General features: G+C 44.9%; 1 protein-coding gene across 2 annotated transcripts in view; it reads right to left on the reverse strand.

The window, feature by feature from the left end:
* Positions 1-20,034, reverse strand: part of TECR (trans-2,3-enoyl-CoA reductase) — a 47,972-nt gene that overhangs the window by 17,835 nt on the left and 10,103 nt on the right. Inside the window, exons 2-3 of one of the 2 annotated variants that reach the window (XM_084838461.1) lie at positions 9,374-9,424; positions 2,082-2,133 (exon numbers count right to left, since the gene is read on the reverse strand). In XM_084838461.1, the coding sequence (XP_084694587.1) occupies positions 2,082-2,133; positions 9,374-9,424 (103 nt within the window). Of the gene's footprint in view, positions 1-2,081; positions 2,134-9,373; positions 9,625-20,034 lie in introns of those variants that run through there. The other variant, XM_084838460.1, reaches the window with a different exon arrangement.

Raw genomic sequence — 20,034 nt, forward strand, 5'->3', positions numbered from 1 at the left:
GACAGGCCTCGGCTCCTGCCTTGGGAGCCTGCGCATGGCACAGCAGACTGAATGGATTCCGGGGAAGGGGTTGCATACTCATTGCTGCTCTCCGCATCCCACGTAGCAATGAAAATCCCTAGGGGGAAGTATTCTCGTGTGCAGAGGGCCCGTTTGTAACATCTCTCAAGCCCAGCCCTGAAAGGTTCAGGGGGACTATAACTTATGCTCACCCCATGAATCATGCACAAAGAATCACATCGAGCTTATCCCAGCCCCTGGATGTTCAGAAAGTTCCAATACTGCCAGTTCCAGAATGAGGGTCGTTCCCGCCAATCCTCTCCAATACGGCTCCCAGAGCACGCCAAACATTCACGTTAGCGAGCGTTAGAGAAGCATTTGAGATGTCAGAGATGCTGGCTTTCAAAACGGTGTACGCAGCAGGGGTTTCCACTTGCCACATCTGTTTTCTACTGATGATACTGTGCAGTCTTATCCTAGGCATGTCTATGCAAAAGTGAGGCCCACTGAGTTCAATGGAACTTACTCCCAGGAAGGCATGCGGAGGACTCCAGCCGTCAGCGTCTCTCATGGGGATCAGACCATATTTCTACTCAGGCACAATCCAAGTGCAACAATTAACATTTGTCACAGCTTTGTATCAAAACCTTATCAAAAAGGGAACTGGCTATCCAGACTTAATTCCAGGGTACACTGTTGCCAGCAGCATGTCCTTTCTTTAACCCAAGCCAGTAGACACCTAAAACTCAAAACCAGGAGCAATATGGGTCCACTGAGGAATGTATTACCTTCTTACGTAGCTAGCCTTGGATTTCCCACTGTCCCCACCCACCAGGCCATTCCACTCGTAAAAGCTTCATTTATTCTGATACCTCAAGACTTGGCAACTGAGACAAAGCAGGAGAGACTTTATTCTTAGAACAGCCCTCCTCAACTTGGTGCCCTCCAGATGTTTTGGATTACAGTTCCCATAATCCTGACTACCCATTGTGCTAGCTAGGGCTGATGGGAGTTGTAGTCATGTGGAGATCCTCAGGTTTGGGAAGGCTGGCCTAAACAGATTCATCTTAATGCAGTGTTTGTATCCTGTCTTTCCTCTGGAGGCGATCAGAGCAGCATTTAACCTCATGAGAGAGACTCCAAGGGAGCCTCATTGCTGAGTGGACACTGTGAGCCTGGCTCTCCCATATCAAAGCCCAGCTCTCTGGAGCCTACCTTTGTGTGCGCCACTTCATTACCAGATTTAGGACCAATCACAGCAGGTGGATCAAGAAGGAGCTCCAGGTAGGAGCCACCTTAATCCACTATTCAGACAGATAAGAGGAAAGAGCATCCACCTTCACAGCATACTTTGCCCGAACCCAAATATAACACTAATGGGTTAGCATCAGCAATCAAGGATGATGGCCCACTTGGGGATGTGAAGGCTGACAAAAAACTGGGAAAATGTGGACATTTCAAAGTAGCGTCTAACAGTGCCATTCTATACATGTTTATACACAAGTTCAATTGGGCTTACACCCAGGCAAGTGGGTATATGACTGCAGCCTGAGCTGCCCTTTACTCCTTCAAATGCTTTCTAATAACTATGTAAGACAATCTATAGCGTTAGATAATTCCAGCTGCTGTAGACCCATGCAACTCTCCAATCCTCTTGCTGCTTCAGACTCCTCCACCTTCTGCAGTAGGTGAAAGAAACTGATCTATGTTTGGATATACACACCCCAAATCAAGCAACATGCCACTATGTGAAAGGATAAAGAAGCTTATCTAATGCAAACCTTCCATTCTCTGAAGTCTATTGAGATGAAATGAACATTCCAAAGCAGAAGCTCTTAATCTTTTGGAAGTTGCTTCCAATTAAAGAAAAACTTGCGATGATAGAATTTTCAAGGGTAGATTATCTAAGTGATATGATGAGGATTTACAGTGGCTAATTTTACTCATAAAGCAAGCTACTCAGCCCTTTCAACACTCTGTCCCTCCATCAGAGGGCCAGTCCCATTGTGAAAGGATATGACAAGAGGGAACCACTAGAAAGTCTATGTCTAGTCACACAAGGAGACTTATTTCATACATACGGGTCTTTGTGAAGAGGTTCTTGATCTCTGCTATGGTGGCATTGGGCTCCACCTGAAAAGAAAACAGACATGAGAGCTCAGGAAACCCCAGGAGAGCAGCCTGCGCACTTAAAGAATGAATGAAGCTCAACCCCAGCCCCCTTGATCCAATCCCTGTCCACCCTGGCAAACAGGCAAGAAGAACAAGATGGCCTTGGGCAACGCAATCCTATACTCCCGAGGCCTCCAACTGGTTCCCATGGGCACCCAGGTACCCACAGGCACTTCTCTTGGTACCCACCAAGCCCCCTGCCCCTCCAGATTTTTATTTTAGTAGAAGTTTTAAAAAATTAACTGAGAGGCTGGCATACCACAAAGTGAAGTGCTGCCCACCAATGCCATCTTTATTTCCAAGAATGCCTCGTGGGCCCATGTGGGTATGAGAGGCAGTCTTAGAAAATGGGGGGGGGGGCAGGGGAAGAGATGGCTACAGCTCAGTGCTTCACTTTGAAGCCTGCCCAGCAAAACAAAAAAGGCAAGCTGAAAGGTGGCAGGGAGCATCCTGGCAGGTCAGAGGAGGTGGAAGAGAGTGACAGGGGTGTTTTGCCTGTGCTGTGTGTGTTTTTCTGCCTGGGTTTTATGGCATATACGTGGTGTGGGCATGTGTTTTGCCTAGGTTGGTATTTATATTTCTTTGAGCATCACCAGTTTGCTTTCTATGAAATAGGTATTTTGTTATGGTTTGTGGGGGCAAATATGTGGTCTGGCATTTGAGCCTCAGACCCCACCTCTTCCTGGCCAAGACTTTGAGCCTCATCAGTTTGCCTTCTGTGAAATGGGAGTTGAAGAAGAAAAATGTAGGTTCAAAAAAGTGGTACTTAAGTTCTTGAGCAAGTTACTTTGCTTATGGTCTGACCAGTTTGCTTTCTGGGAAATGGGCGTCCAATGCAGAACCTCAGGCCCAAGGGCCAAATCCAGCTCTCCTGGATTCCCCAAACGACCATACAGCCTTTCCCCTAACCACCAATTGTTTGGTGGTTTCCTGGGTTTTGTGCAGGTTTCCACCATTCTAAACAGCTGAATTACCTCTCCTTAAGTCTTACTTACTGGCAGTAAGAGCTTTAAGCTAAAATATGCTGGCATGCTTTGTGTTCTGGGAAGATTTGGCACCACTGAAAAGTAGCCCTGGCTCATTAGTCATGTCAGGGGCAAAAGACAAAGAGGGAAAGCTGGGACTTGAACCCGCCATCCAAACAGCACAGATCAGGTCCTTAGTCACTCAGCCACAGCAGCAGGAGCCAGCAATGGGGCATACCCTGGGACTTTTGTCATCCGCCCCCACACCTCCAGCTCTAAGAGCCAGTCATAGATGCTAGGAGCTCGGGGGTTATAGGAAGAGCCCAAAGCCAATGGGAACAGCTTGTGCTTTACATGCTGGAGGTCCCTAGTGTAATCCAGAGTACAACCCCACACTAGGAAAGAGGCATTTCCAAGCAAATCAGGAGCAGCCCTGCATGGAGCTGTAGCCTAGCTGCAGCAAAGGCCAACCTGCCCTTTTGGCCCAACCTCTTTCCCCTGGCAACCAATGTGTGCCCCCCCAATCCTATTTTGCCCAATAGGTTAGCCTTACAGGAAGCATCGCAGCAGGCCTCATTACCTCTTCCCTGCATTATCCCTCCCTCTTTCCTCCCCTGCCAACTGACTGCCTCATGCACCTCGGTGGCAGCAGTCGGGTGCCCATCTCACTTGTGCACCCTGAGAGGCCAGCTCCCTCAAAGTCCAGGAAGCTTGTGAGCAGGCAGAGAGAAAGGGCCAATTGCCCCTGAGCTGACTGACCATACTCCCTCACTCCACTCCCCACCCTGAGTTCCACCCTAGACCACATCAAGCCAAGTTGGGGGAAATGGATCCCTATCTACCACTCCCTAGCATCAAAGAAACAAACACCACATGTGGCAGTGTTGAGCCCTTTACTGAACAGCATCCAAGACACAAGAGGACCTGAAAGCAAAGACTCCTGTGTCATCCACAGTAGCATGACAAGACAGCACGAGCTCCACAGTCAGAACATTTTCACCTGTTGCATAACTGCCCACCATAGAGTCAGCAAGGGGGCAGGAGCCAGCCTGGAGCACATGCATTAACAACCCCATGAAGGAACAGCCGAGAGGATCCTGGTCACTGCTGCCACCATGTGCTGGGCCTTCCTCAGAAGCCAGAGGATGGGCTCAGCAGAACCGACAGTGGCCAAGGGGCAAAGCTTGCAAGTGAGATATATCTGTGCATGGCTGACTTCCATGGTTTATTCTACTTCTGTCCTTTGTGCTGACAGCAGAAAGACAATAAATTATTCAAATCAGGAATATGGAAAACAGAACTCACTTGCAAAACTGATACAGGAGTCAGCATCTCTTGGCTCAGGGTTTTTTTTTTTAATACACAGAATATACATAGCCCTATCAATGGTTATGGGAGGAATGTGTTTGTGCGTGGTGGTGGTGGTGATGGTGATGCTAAGGGCAGAGAGAATATTTTATTGTACATAGAACACTAGATCTTTAACAAATAAAACTTGGTCCAACAGCATCTAAGCCCATTATTCTGCAGAAGCAGCAACAACCTGATCATTATACAGTCATTCATGAAATATTTTTTTTGTTACATTTCTATCCTGTCTTTTCCTCCAAGGAGCCCAAGGTGGCATACCTGATCCTCCCCCTCTCCATTTTATCCTCACAACAACCCTGTGAGCTAGGTCAGGCTGAGAGTCAGTGACTGGCCCAAAGTCATGCAGTGAGCTTCATGGTAGAGTAGGAACTAGAACCCATGTCTCCCCAGTCCTGGTCCAACACTCTAACCATACCACATCAGCTCTCCACCAAAATTCTAGATGGTCTGCATTCACTGAGACAGATTTTCTCAACAGCAAGTCTGTTTTCCAATATGTTGTTTCTAGCCACAATAGCCCTTAATGTCCACAGCACCTTGCAGAAAGTGGGCTGTCCTGACACTACACACACACACACACACACACACACACTCCTCCCTCCCCAGCAATGGAGATGTTGCAAGAGGAATCTGTTGGACAATCCTGCAGACAGTTGACCTGCGAGCGCCCAACTCAGCTTTCAGATCATAGCAAGAGGAATGTACGAAGATTCCCAGGCAGGTGCCAAGCATGGATCAGCACCTCTAATAGCCTGGAAAAGTACGGCAACCTGGGAAGCACAACCCAGATCCTGAGTTACAGCTAAACAAGCAGCATGAACTGTGACTCAGCCTCAATCCTCTTCAGAATTGGTTGTTCTTGTTCCTTGCTCTCAATCCTTAGGAAACCTCTTCCTTTCATTTTTGCCCTAACTCCATCACTTTACCCAAAATTCTCTACTAGGGAACTGCAAGATGGCCTGTCATTTGCTTTGTAGGGATGGCCCAGAGGTGATAAAATAGTGCGGATAGTACTGTAACAGAAATGAACCACAGTAAGCTATATGGAAGGCAGTTCCCTAGCTGGTAAGCTGACCCACTCCTGTCAAATAGTGTGTGTGTGTGTGCGCGCGCACGCGCAAGACAGCATTTGTGTTTCGCACTTGTTTTGAACCTTTCTGTGAAGCACAGGGGGTGTGATTTTACCACACAGCTTCAACATTCAAACTGCAACCTGCAGTTGCCAGAAAAAAGAACAGCGCTTTCTCCAGCTAACTCAATCAGCACACCATTGATATAATTTAATTACTGTCATAGCTGCTTACTGGCCAGTGGCAATGACATAACTACTGATAAAGAGGCAGCTACACTACCATCATGCCTATGCAATTCTTGTCCTTTTTGCCCACATTACCATATGAGCATACATGTAGCTCTTTACAAGGCTTTTTTTTTTAAAGAAAAAAAAGGACTATCTTCTCTCTTTCACCAATTCAACACGGTTTATATTAAAGGGCACAAAGTGTTTTTTCCTCCGCAGTAGGACTCCCCACGCCCCCTTATTATGCTGCTGATGCAGGATCAGGCTTTAGCGAGCACAGCAGTAAAGGAGGAAGTTGAATGCACTAGCTGGGGTAGGAAGCAAGTTATTTGCAGAAGCTTAAGGTGGAGAACCTTCAGGCTGTGTGAACCACATTCAGCCCACTGCTTACTTTCATCCAGCCCCTGGAACCTGGCCAGTTACAATGACACATCAGGTAGAGTTTGCAGCAATAAGGATTGAGACTGCTTCACTCTATACACTTCCCTTTATGTCCCTTAACACTTGGACACTTACTGAATCCCTGTGTCCTAAAGTCCTGACAACTTTTCAAAATTTGAAAAGCTCCAGATGTTGCAGTAAGAATTAAATTATGTCACCAGAAATTCACAGAACATGTTTTGTTGATCTTAAGACCTTTTGTTTAATCAGTCCAGAATTCTGGACCCTGTATGCATTGAACTGCAAGCTTATTACTGGCAGAACAGAGTCCCCTTGAATCTCCCTCACGCTCTGCCACTCTTCCCCCCCTCGTCCAATCCCAGAAGGGATCTCACACGCAACTCAAAACACAGTGTTCCTCTCCCCTCCTTGTACAGAATGCCCCTGGCATCCAAGGAATTGGCAGAGGTGAAGGGGGAGATGCTGACATTTCAGAAGGGTGTGCCCACTACCATGATAGCCAACCCGAGCAGGTGTTGGTGTAGAGTGTCCAAGGCAGCTGAAGGCCAGCTCCCCAGTGGGGAGGTGTGGTTCTCCTCTCCCTTACAAGGCTGATCCTTAGATCCAGTACAAGTCTACAAGAAGAGGATAAATGCTCTGAGTATGAAAACTGACCTGTTAATGCAACACTGAGGTTAACAGTGCATTGCTGTTTGGCCTGCACAGGATCGCTTGGAGCACAGGAGGGCAGAAGGTTACAGAGACTGTTTTTGGCAACAAACCAGCCAACCCAGAAGCTTGGATGGGATTAAGAGGAGCCAAGCTAACAAAACTGACAAGTAAGTTAAGTGAACCCATTGCAAGTAAGATCCTTCTCAGATGACAGAGACACTTAGCACCCCAGTGGCCACATGGGCAACTCTGTTGCCAAATTTTACAGAATAACAAGGTGGCTCAGATGGGTGGATGATGGATGGATGAGAAAGGTGGTGGCATTGTCCCCCAATAAGACTGGAGTCCTATTGCTCAGCAATCCCGTCCTTGGATTATGCATCCAAGGAAGGAGCAACTTGGTCTCCAGCAACTTCATCAGTATGTTCTTGGCCCCCTTCTTAAACAGGGGAAGGAGGTGACAGTGAGAGTGGCTCTCACTGCTGCTGCTAGATGCCATGACATGCTTTAAACAAATGCATGGCATTCAACCAGACAGAAGGAGCTATGGTTGTCCCTTTGCAGGTCACTGTTTGGATGTTATTTTGGTCACTTGTCTATATTTAGTCTTCTTGCTTCCTCCACAGTGAGTGCAGGATCCTCATTTGTCTGGAAGGATTAAGAATGCTTAGAGGAACTGACACAGAAATGGGAACTGTGCCCTCTACTGTCCTGCCCTAGCACAACGATGAGCTGCCGTCGCTAGTGAGCCTCTGGGCTGGAGGGAGGAACAAGTGCTCCCCCTTGCTCCTCCTCTCCTTCAAATCCCAAGTTTCTCAGGGTATGTTCCACCATTATCCTCCTATGAAGCACTTTTCTTGCCTTCCCAGTTCATCCCCATTTCAAAAGAATATATTTCACAGGAAGGGAAAATAATTCTCCCTTCATCTCCTTTGCACAGGTGAAGAAATGACACTGCAAAAAAAGGGGGGAGTGACTTATAGGGTGATTTATAGGGTCATCATTTTCAAAGTGTCACCATATTATGGGTTCAAAATCCTCCCCTAGATCAGAATGGCTAGCACCTCTGGGTGCCATTCCCCATTCTACGCAGTGTGACACACAATGTACTGCTTGCATTCACTGGATAACTCCTAAGCTTACTTGAACTACAGATGCGTCAAGCATTGTACATCATGGCTCCTACTGTGCTTTAGGTGGGTTATGCTATAAACTAGTTTCATCAGAAGTTCTGTGTTTTGGTGCAGAACAATCCAATGGTTGCAATTTCATACAAGAGATCCTGCTATTCTGGGGGGGGGAAATGTGCATGTGCCCTAAAGAACAGTTGATTTTGCCAGCTTTCCAGAATCTTTCAGGAACCACAAATCTGGTCAAACTGTTAAATTTTAAGATGAAAGGAAATAAGCTAGAAGCCCAGCTCTTTTGTTTTTGTCCATCCCAGCCAGGCATCTTAATTTAACACATGCCACAGGCCTACACACACTGCTACAGCATTTTGGTCATGTTATCTCATAAATCAAAGATGCTCCCTCAAGGGTTTTTGACTCTGTGTGAGAGGGAGAGTGTTTAGTGGCAGTGACAAAAGCCGTAGAGTTAGCCAAGTTCTTTCCTCTGCAACGTTAACAATCCAACCAGTGATTGATCAGCCACCTTAGTAAGAATGGAAATGCCATTTATTGAAACAGCCTGTTCTGAAGAGCATGGGTTAGGGCTCTGCCCTCCCAGCTACAGTGGAAATCCATCTCCCAGCAGCTGCTGTCAGTGAGGATGTAAAGCTGTGAACATTTGCGGGGCGGGGGCAAAGAGTCACACTTACAGACCTCTAGCTCCTTTAGTGACAGCCAGCTTGCACTAACTGCATGCTTGAAGCACTAGGACTGCTCTATAGAAACTTTGACATCAGATCTAGGTTAACACATCCAGCTCAAGAACAACCACTTTTGTAGCTAGATCTCATGACTGTAGAAAGAACTGAGAGCAAAGGAGGCAAAGAGAAGCAGCATATATTTATTATCATATTAAATGCCATAATGTTCAAGTGAGTCTTGAAACTGGGCATTAGTAATGTGAAGTTCTGGTCACCCTTTCTGACAGAAAAGACACTTCTACTTTCAATGTAATGAAAAAGGCAAATGAATTTCCATGAAATCTTTGCCTGTTTGGGGGGGGGGGGGGTCATGCATAGTTGTGAGGAAAACACTTTATAACTGCATATTAAGAAGTAAAGTTGAAAACTTTTGCAATTGATCATCGTCTCAAAGGCATTGCTTCTCACATGCATGCACCGGTACGAGAAATTTGCCAGCTTGCCCAAAAACCAAGCTTGTTAATTACAATATGGTCTATGGCAAATTTTTAGTAATAAGCAAGAGGTCAACTTCTGCTTTACTCTGAGTACAAGAACTCAATGCCTTCCCCTTTAAGAATTTATTTAGCAAACTATAAAGCTCTCTGATGGCAAAAGGCCAACCCCACCCTCATGTCCCTCCCCCAAGACAAGGGTCCTTACCTTGTCCAGGAAACACAGCTTTCCCCGGGTCTTGGCATCCAGGATCTCCACCTCAAAAAAAAGAACACCCCTTTTAGATTTTTTAGTAGACAGCTTGGATCCTACATCATTGAAATTTCTTTGAAGGGGTGGACACCCCTCTACATGTATCAAACTCCCATCCATGCCTCTCTGCGCAGCAGTAAATCCCAAGGCTGTATACAATCAATAACTGGGATCACAATCCCGTGTCCAAACTCAACACATGGACCACTTTTGGTCAGCAGGGGAGATTGCTTCTCAAGAGCATCTAATTGTCCAGCACTTCAAAAAAATAGTTCCTGCTGAGACCTAAGGCTCCAGGCTCAACCCTTCAAGCAAGATCCAGCTCAGCACACAGAGGGGGTTCCCTTCTAGTCTGTTCGGCAGGGTGTGTTCCAAGGCGTAAGTCGATAGCATGAGGAGCTGCACTGCTACCGTTCTCAGCTAAATATAAAACTGAGCCCAGCAGAGAACTCCTTGCAAGCAGCCTCCTAGCCAGTCAAGCCATACCAGGGAATTCTTAAAGACATCTCTCTCTCTCAGGCTGTGCCACCCAGTTCTTGTTCCAATTTCACAATTGGGGGGGGGGGGTGTCTCCAGGGAGATTCTTCCTTCAGTTTCTCATTAGTTCAGGGAGTCTGCTCCACAGCACTAATAATTCTTAGGAGCTGATCCAGCTCCAATCTGACATTACAGGCATAGAATTCCAGCAGCCACGCCCCTCACAATACATGGGGCTAGAGTGCCTGTTGCATTAATGCCACACAGAAGGTAGCAAATTCCCAAAAATGGCAATTCCTACAAAGTGTTCTGAGGGGGGGGAAAGGCCAGACTGGATTACTGCAACGATCTCTACATAGGGCTGCCCTTGAAGACAGTTTAGAAACTTCAGCAGGTCCAAAATGTGGCTGCCAGGATATCTGTGGAAGCAAGGCAGTCAGCTCACATAACACCAATTCTGTATCAGTTTCACTGGTTACCAATTTGTTTCTGGGCTCATTTTAAAATGCTAGCATTTAATTTCAGTGATCTGACTGGGACCTCCCTGGGTTTCAATATCATTGTCTCAAACTCAGATCTCTGAACTTAGGGTTAGGGCTCCAGAGACAGGGCCTTTCCTGGAGTGGTACCAAGACTGGAATTCTCTCCCTGGAGAAATCCATCAAGGCCCCTCTCGGTATGCTTTCAAGCATGCTTTGAAAATGTTTTTATTCTAGAGGAATTTCTACGATTAATTTCTGTGTATGCTGATTCACTTGTTCCATTTTAAACTATTTTGGTTGTTTTGATCTTAGAATTGATTTTATTGTTTCCTTTTTAAACAGCAACTATCTGTACGCTACCGTATGATTTTTCACCCAGAAACAGGCAGGTATAAATGTACAAATAAATAAAATAGGAAGGATTTCTGAGTTGCCAAAATCCTCACACAAGGTGAGCTTGTCTTAAATAAGACCACCCAAATTATTATTTATACAATGCCTTCAAAGTGTATGGTCTAGCCATGCCTTAACATAGTATGCACAGCAGTCTTTCATGCCAAGGAAGAGCTAAGATACCCCCCAAATATATATTCGACATTAAATTTCCAAAAGCTGCGATGGACAATATTGCACAAGTGTCTAGAGCAGGGGAGGGGAACCTCTAGAGCACAGAAAGCATCTACGTAAAATAATGAAGTGTAAATGCTCTCCCAATTTAAATTTTGTAAAGGACTATCAACATATCTTTCATAACCATGAGTTTGATCATACAATATCAAGGAGATGCTTTGATTTTCTTCAACTACCATATCAGAGAGGTTGAAAATAAGTTTCAATCCGTCCTTAAACTGAGCCTGGGCTGCAACTGGCTTAACCCCCTTGAAATGTGCCAGCAAGAATATGTATATCTGAATTAAGTAGACTGTTCTCTCTTAAAGCAAGAGTCTCTTTTCATACTGGTCTGCTCTTGCAGGCAACATTTAGGGAGGCTACCAGCCTGCACAGACTATACTTTAATCCAATAAATTAGATTTTTCTGCTTTTATTTGTTACAACCCATGTTTTGAACAAATAAAACTGTGATAAGCCACATTAGCAAGACAGAACTTCCACATTCAGAGGCAGTATAGGTCTAAATGCCAGATGCTGGGGATATACAACAAAGGAGGACACTTCATTTTCATTTCATTTATTACATTTTTATACCACCCAATAGCCAAAGCTCTCTGGGTGATTTACAAAGATTAAAAATACAGTATACATGGTTTTTACACTATTTATACACAAACATATAATCAGACAGCACACGCAGAGACACCATATATCTAAACAATTTTAAACAGTCAAGAATAAGAAAAATCCAGGACCTGATTATAACCTCATCATATTCTGCCAAATGCTTGAGAGAAGAGGAAGGTCTTAACCTGGTGCCAAAAGATAAAAATGTTGGCACCAGGCAGGCCTCATCAGGTAGAACATTTCATAATTGAGGGGGCCACCACCAAGAAGGCCCTCTTCCTTGCTGCTGTCTTCTGAGCCTCCTTCGGAGGAGGCACCTGGAGGAGGGTCTTAGATGCTGAATGTCATGTACGGGTAGGTTCAGGCCAGGAGAAGTGCTCAATCAAGTATTGCAGTCCTGAGCCACGTAAGGCTTTATAGGTTAAAACCAGTACCCTGAAGTGGGCTTGAAAACATACAGGCAGCCAGTGCAAGTGGGCCAGAACTGGTGTTTTATACGTTTGGACTTACTTGCCCCTGTTATCAGTCTTGTCTTCATGCTCTGCTTATAGGTTTCCCAGAGGCATATGACAGGACAGTATTGGGAAACGAAATGTCTGTCTAGCTGGACGGATCCTCGATCTGATCCTGCAGTCCTCTTCTTGTATCACTGAATTCCTATTTACGCCTTAAGTAAATTACATTAAAATTGAGAGCCACTGAGGTATAATGGCTGGACCTGGAACCAAAGACCTGGTTTCAAATCCTGCTCACATCAAGCTCACTGGGTGATCTGTGTCTTCCTCCAGTCATATACTTTCACCCTAACCTATCACACAGGGTTGTTATGAAGACAAAATGGAAGTAATCTCCATATATGCTGACCTGAGCTCCTTGAAGAGCAAGGTAAGTGTGAAAAATAAAACAAACAGACACCAAAGTAAAATGGCAATCATCCAAAAGGAGATGCAAGGGCAGCAAGGAATTACTTTCAACTATTTCCCAGAGAAATGTCTTGCTTTCATATTGGATTACCTCCTAAAACAACCAGCTTTATTGTTTATTTAAAAAAAAGTGAGTTATCAATTTAATCATACAAAGCGATACAAAATTCACCTGTGGTGGCTCCATGCCATGTTCCTGGCAGCCATTTTGCATTTCTAAGCCGGGGTGGGGGGGCACACAGGCCAAAAATATTTATAAGATTTTTCCCCACACAGTGCAGCCTTTGGAAATATGATACTACAAAAACAGTTGCGTTTGGGACAATAAACCTGGGTTCGAAGTAAAAGAGAACTTGAGAAATGAATAGAAGGTAGTAAAATAAGTAGCCTTATAAGTAGCCATTGCAATCTGACAAAAGCATCCAAGACCATTCAACTGATCTGCATCCACAAGGTGTCATTTGAAAGCTGATGACCGACTGCTATCGATGAGGGGCTTTTAATGTTATAAAGGATGTTCATGAACCTCAAGATGCAGTTTCAGGCTTTTCCAATGACAAGTGTCTGGATCAAGACAAACCAGCCTCTGTGGCATCATCAAAGCAGCTAAGCCAAAGGCATGCAAAAGTGAATGTGTATGAGAGGAAGGATTAGGAAGGAAGTTCACGGACATTTGTGGCCCAATGACATGGCAGGCCCTTTGCAAGTTAGCTATGACCATCTTGCTTCTCATCAGACTGGAAGTGGCAATAATCAGGGACCAGAATATGTTAGGAGTGCCTTACTATTCTGCGCTTCCAGACAGGCCACTGATGTTGGCAGATGAGCTACAGGTCTATCAGAGCAGAGCTTTCCTTATGTTAAGTTGTCCTGATTACTCCTTTTCCCAGACAGAGGCAGAAGTCACCCAAACCCACTCGGGTCTCCTGCTTATTTGAGAACGCATTGTCACTATAAAGTTAGGAGCTGTCTCGAGTGGGACAGCAAGAATTTGGAGTCTGTTCAGCACTTTCAACAGATAGCAAGGGCCAACTCCAAACAGAGGTATTAATAGAACTGTGTCTCAGCCTGGAATGGTGACTGGAGCTTCTAGAACAAAGAATTTTTTCCAGGGGGAAGCAGCACACAGATCACGCTGACCATATTAAGTGGTTGTGAACAGCAATCCGTTCCACAGCGAGAATGGAGGGTGTCACGGCAAGCTATCAAGGGTAGGAGCGGTGCTCCAGAGAAGAACTAGCACGTCAAAGGAATGGTGAGAGAGTTCAGACAGACACACTGCAAGCACTGAATAAATACCGATGGGGAAACAAAGAGATTGCCAGGGCAGTAAGAACTGCAGAAAATCCAAGGACATGAAGAAAGGCAGAGCCCCACTGCATGAAGTAAGCAACGCACCCTGGTAAGTAACCGATGGATCAAACTGTTGATTTGGGGGGTGGAAGGAGAGGAATATGTAGAGCAACGTCCGAACTACCAACACTTAGGCTGGTTTATGCTATAGACTATTCCAGACATACTGCTTTACACGTGCGCATTTGCAAACAAGGACAGAGCCTGCCAAAATTTCCTCTCATTCTTAAGATGCTGTTTGGATAAGAAATGTAGTGAAAAGCGAAATAAATATGAAAAAGGCAACATGCAGAGAAGGGGCATTTTCCCAGTGGGTACCTCAGGCAAAGGCTAGTATGTCACCCATAGTCCCACTGCAAGATCTTCCCCAAGGGCCCTTTCTTCATACGACCACCTTTGAACTTAATTTGGTCTGTATAGCCATCCCTTCGTTGGATGGACTGAATGTGCAAACATCCAACTTGCCCTGCACATATTCAATCTCTCCAGGGAGACTATATAGACTGAATAGCTCTCTAGCTCAGCATAGGAAAAGTGTTTGACTTAGAGGGAACCTTCCGATCTGGCCCTCAGAAAGACACATGGTGTATTTGCCCAAACTCTAAGAAGTAAATTGGCATAAAACTCAAAATCCCAGCTCACATAGCCACCACCATTTTAAAGAAGTTGTTATAGCCCTTTACCCCTCTTCTAGCAGGCCTAGTTTACGAGACTACCTTGGAGGCTATATCTATAGTTTGAACACTGCCTGCTGTACACCTGAGGTAGTAGAGAACTGGAAAGCTGTTAAATGCATATAATCTACCACCTCTCTCTCTCTCTCTCTCTGGGATGGAATGAATGTACGTATGGTAAAGTGGCTCACTTGAGCATGCACACTCTTCCCATGGGGGCGGGGGCAAGGAGGAGAAGAGAAGTGCTCATGAATTTGTTCTGGAAAGGTCAGAAGCTAGATCCACCTCTGCATTCCCTCATGGCTATGTGGCAACAAGTGCTTTGCTATGGTACAATATGATGTTGGGCAACAGGCAGTCACTCATAGCTTACATGCAACAGAATCTCTCTCACACATGTGCATATATGCAGCTGCCCAGGTTGAGCAATAGGAGTATCAGAGAAAGGAAATTATGGCCTTGCCCGCTTCCCGCCCTCAGATGCAACTGAAGAAGGTGCAAGAATGTGGTAATCTTATCCCTTAATCCACATTGATTGAAAATATTAACAACTCCAACCTATGTCAGGCTATATGATTCCCTGCCATTTCTGTCCCTCCAAAGCACTCCTAAGGCATAGATATGGGACAGTTCATGCCAGACAAGGTAGCTTAATGACTGACAGTTTTGCCCTATAATCAAGTCCCATTCCTCAAGATACAACATTTTACAGTCAGTAGTTGTTAGATTCCAATATTTGGGGCTCATGACAGATCTCCCCAGGTAATTCGCTTTGAAAAGCAAGGCAGCTGTAAAATTACTGACTGCCATTCACATTTTTTTTAAATGATAAAGTATGCACTTTTCACACCTTAGCATGCCCGTATTTTGTAACTTCAGCAATATCAAAAATATCCACTATGTAGCCATCCTTAAAAAAAGAAGAAGCTTTGTATGCATTTCATTGTCTGAATACCTTGGCAGCTTTACAGTTAACGCATTCCCAACTGCAAAACCACTCAGCTACAGTTCTGCTTTTCATGAAGCAGTTAGGAGAGGCTGGCTGGCAAACTCTGCAAGCTCTTAAAGCAGGAGCAATAGAGCTGAGTCCCACTAACAGCAGAGATGTGGAAAGAAATTAGCGATGACTCTCCAACAGTAGCAGGACAGGGTGCCACAAGACTCCCTAGGGAACATTTCACACCTTTTAGATGGGTGCAGTAAAGCATCTTCCAGACGTAGTGGGAGAGTTTAGGCACCACCATGACAGCAAGGATGAACTAGTACAGAGGTCAAATTAGTGACAGAATGGGATGGGGCGGGGGGGGGAGACAGAGAGACTGAGCACTCCGAATGGAATGGAATGAAGAAGATGAGCATTCAGAACAGGAAACAGGACCCTTCGTGCTTATGGAATACGGCCACTCCAAAACCTGGGCTATGATTACAGTTTCAAGAAAGGAAGCATGATCTCTGTCATGAGGATCAAAGTTTTAACTGCTGAAAGAAAATACTATACAACTCCAAGCAGGTGATAGATATTTTATTCCACTTCCATGAACTGAATCAAGAAAGACAATGTTTTTGGTACATTAAAGCGTGCTACAGATTTTTTTTAAAGCAAAGGTAGCTATGTCAACCATAAGAAATTTCCAAAATCCATGTTGCTGTAATACTTTTATTAGGTCGACCAAAAGACCGCCAAAAAATTGTGCAAGATTTCAAGGCCCTCAGAGGTTCGGGGATCTCAAAAGCTTGCACTTTTCTTTAAATCAGTGATCCCCTTTGCCACTAGTAACCCTTCCCACATTAAAGCCACCTCTCAGAATACGTGGACTGTGCTTTGAATTTCTGCTTTAATCCATAGAGTGAAAGAAAAATAATCAGTTAACCATGATCCAGAAGAGTATGCATACCAGCTACACACACTTACTGGAGAATAGGACAGTTTCTCTTCTGCAGTTCTCCTGCAGAATCCCTAAAGTTTAAACGCTACTGATAATCTGGAATATCCTGCACTGCAGAAGGCAAAACCTCTAGTAGGAAACAAGATGCCCAGTTCGTGGATCATGACCCATTTCTGGCCAGTTATCTCATTACTCCAAAAGGACAGCAGCCTGAACCATAATTTGTAGGGTTTGCACCTGAAAGCACGAGTCAGGCTCCAAAACATGACATATAACGTGCTAGAACAACAGTTCCCAACATTTTTATCAGGATGACCCACCAATCAAGTTTTCAATTCCAGACCCACATGGCCCCCTTTTGCTGCTTCTGCTGCATTGTTACTAACAATACACTAATACTGGGAAATATTGGGAAATTACTTCCCTAAGATACCACTTTAAAACTTTCCTGTAAGAAACCAATATTAATAATCAGCACAAAGAAAAAATGACTTTCACAGAGACAGTTATAAAGACATTCTGTCCTGCTAACTACACACACAGGCCCCGTTTGCATGTAACGGTAGCTAACCGTGGGTTGTTTAACCCACGATTAACCTATAATGTCCAAGTTCAGATGTCACATAGCAACCTCTGATCAGCCCAATCAGAGGTTTCATATGAAAAATTGCATTGGACCATACCCAACAAATCATGGCAAATTGTGAGTTAATTAACCCACAGCTTGCTGCCATTATATGTGAACCAGGTCATATGTGAAATATTTTCTATTCCCCACAAAAGGCAACATGGCCATTACTCCTCCATCATGTGACCACAGAACAGCCACTACGTTCAGAGCTGTAAGGATATTTTTAAGGAGTCTAGCATCTGGAAGGCAGGTCTATGTATTGTAAGAGAGGTACACAGAGAGGTACACAGAGGTACCTTACAATACACACAGTAGGGATTTTTCTATTGTTTGTTGTTGAGTTAACACTCTGGGCTGTTGAGCAGGAAACAACCCAGAATTTTAACCCGACACACTGAACAACCCAAGAATGCTTGCTGTTTTCTAAACCAGATGCAAAGTGGCAAGTGGGAGAGAAGCAGTGCGTGTGCTCCCATACAACCCCGAACCAACCCACAGCTGGCCATTATACACAAACCAGGGAAATGTTTGATAGATGGTCAGTTTGAAGAGACCGAGTGCATGTTTTCATGTCTTTTTATTGCATTCAACTATTTTAAGCCAGGTTATTTTTAAAAGGATACTTAGGGCTCAATCCAACAGGTCTGCCACTCTTTCGACAGAGGGCTCCAAGATCAGAGCCCTCTAACCATCCAAAGCCCTGCAGGCAGGGCAGGTGGAACAGTGGAGGCAAGAACACCTCCCGTTCCACCTTAAAAAACATTTTCAGCTAGCTGACTTACCTTGTTGTGGGCAGGGATTGGCAACAGTAAAGCTTGTGGATCCAGCAGATCCACGTCTCTCCCCGCCCTGCCCACCAGCCTGCTCCCTTTATTCCCTCCCCAATCTTCTTCCAAAGTCCCCCAAAATGATCATAACCATCCATTTATATCCACTCCAGTCATAGATAAGCCAACAAAATAATTAAGAATTGCACCTCTTTTTCACTCAAAACATGAGAAGCTAGTAATTTAGTCTGGTACCTGTGTGATAAAAAAAAACTGGTCTGAACAAGTGATTAGATGAAAAATGGCAGTCTACTGAGACTAGGGGCCTGCTTAACATTAGGAAAAGGCTGAACAACATGCAGCCTATGTTACAATGTAGGGCTGCGGTGGCTTAGTGGTTAAGACGCTGAACTGCAGACTGGAAGGTCGGCAGGTCAGCAGTTCGAGACCCGAGTGCTGCGTGACGGAGTGAGCTCCCGTCTTCAGTCCCAGCTTCTGCCAACCTAGCAGTTCGAAAGCAAGAAATTGCAAGTAGATAAAAAGGTACCGCCTCGGCGTTCAGTCATGCCGGCCACATGACCACGGAAGCGTCTTTGGACAGCGCTGGCTCTTCGGCTTAGAAACGGGGATGAGCACCGCACCCTAGAGTCGGACACGACTGGTTGGGGACACCTTTACCTTACCTTTATGTTACAATGTACAACTTCTGGTGAAAAAAAAAACATGTACGTTAAAGTGCAACCCATGTCATGTGCTGAATCCAGAGGAAGTTAGTCACACTTATGTGCCATTTAGTTCAATGGGCCTAAAGCGTGACTAATTTCCTCTAGAACCAACCCAGTGCCTTTGCCTTGAGGAACAACACAGTGTTGCAGCAGCCAGACAGAACCAGTCCGCTTGGGTGCAGAAAGTGTCAGAGAACTGGCCTGATCTAACCTAAACTCATTTCTAGGCCACCTTTTTTTAAGGATGGAACCTGATGGGCCAAGGAAATGCCCACTTCTCCTTTAGAATGGTAACAGATGCAGGAGGCAAGGATGAAATTATGCAGGCTATTTTTAATTTACAGCTGGCAACCACTATTTTACCATAGCAAACAAGCACATTTACTGTGAGCCTTTAGGTTTGTCTCTGCTTCATTTGGTAGAGAACACTCAGAAGATAGGAATACCAGTAATAACTCCTGCAGCCGAGCAGCAGAGTTTTCAAAGCATCTGTATCAGCCTTCTCCAACCTGGTGCCCTCCTGATAAGTTGGACTGCAAGTGCCACCATTCCCAGCCAGCCAGCTGGGGGTAATGGGAGTTGCAGTCCAACACACCTGCAGGGTACCAGGTTGGGGAAGGCTGATCTATGGTTCTAATCCGCAGAGTCTCTAGTCATCTAAACCAGGCTGTGGCTTTGCCAGTAGAGGCAGTAAACAGGCACAATTTCAATTCTGATGACACGGAAAGCAAACGCAAACAAACGTTGCACTGCGAATCTCAGCAAACAGAAACAGGTCTGCTCAAAGAGATTACACCATCCCCCTGGCATAAAATAGGAATTTCTGGATTTTGACAAGTGACTGCAGTCCAGACTGCAGAACCCAAAGTCAGACAGACCGCTAAACACACAGTGGCTGCAATGTAAGAACTCTAGTCTCTTCAGTTTACATAGACACGTAAGAGGCTATCTCTGTCTGCAGTGCGGCTCCTCCTCCTGCTAAATACCAGGCTAAGCCACTGAAGAAAAATGAGAACCCTGGAAAGAGACGGAAATTAGAATGCACATACTCAAAAGTTAAGCTGACAGCACCCTCTGGTGTCCACATACACCCTCAACAACTAAGAAGGACTAAGGATACACCACCAGCTGCTCTAAAAAACAGACTTCAATGGGGCTTCCAGCATAATTACCACACAATAAAGATGTATTTGGCTTAGAAAAAGTTTATCAGATACGAGATTTCAGCAGAAACTCAAAGCCCACTTCTTCTACCTAAATTATTCAAGTTGGGATACTGAATAAAACTGCATTAATTTCTCAAAAAATAAAGAATAAAGAAGCAGTTGGGAAAGAATGATGTGCTTGCCATAATAAGTTCGAAGTTTTTTCCCCCTCCAATAAACTCATATAAAATGCAATCCTGACCAGACAATTTTAATCCTACTGATATTCCTGTTGCTCACAGCATTTAAACCTT

Source organism: Heloderma suspectum, chromosome 2 (assembly GCF_057233095.1).
Source record: "Heloderma suspectum isolate Gila_16-S chromosome 2, 16-S_ref, whole genome shotgun sequence".
Taxonomy (NCBI): Eukaryota; Metazoa; Chordata; class Lepidosauria; order Squamata; family Helodermatidae; genus Heloderma; species Heloderma suspectum.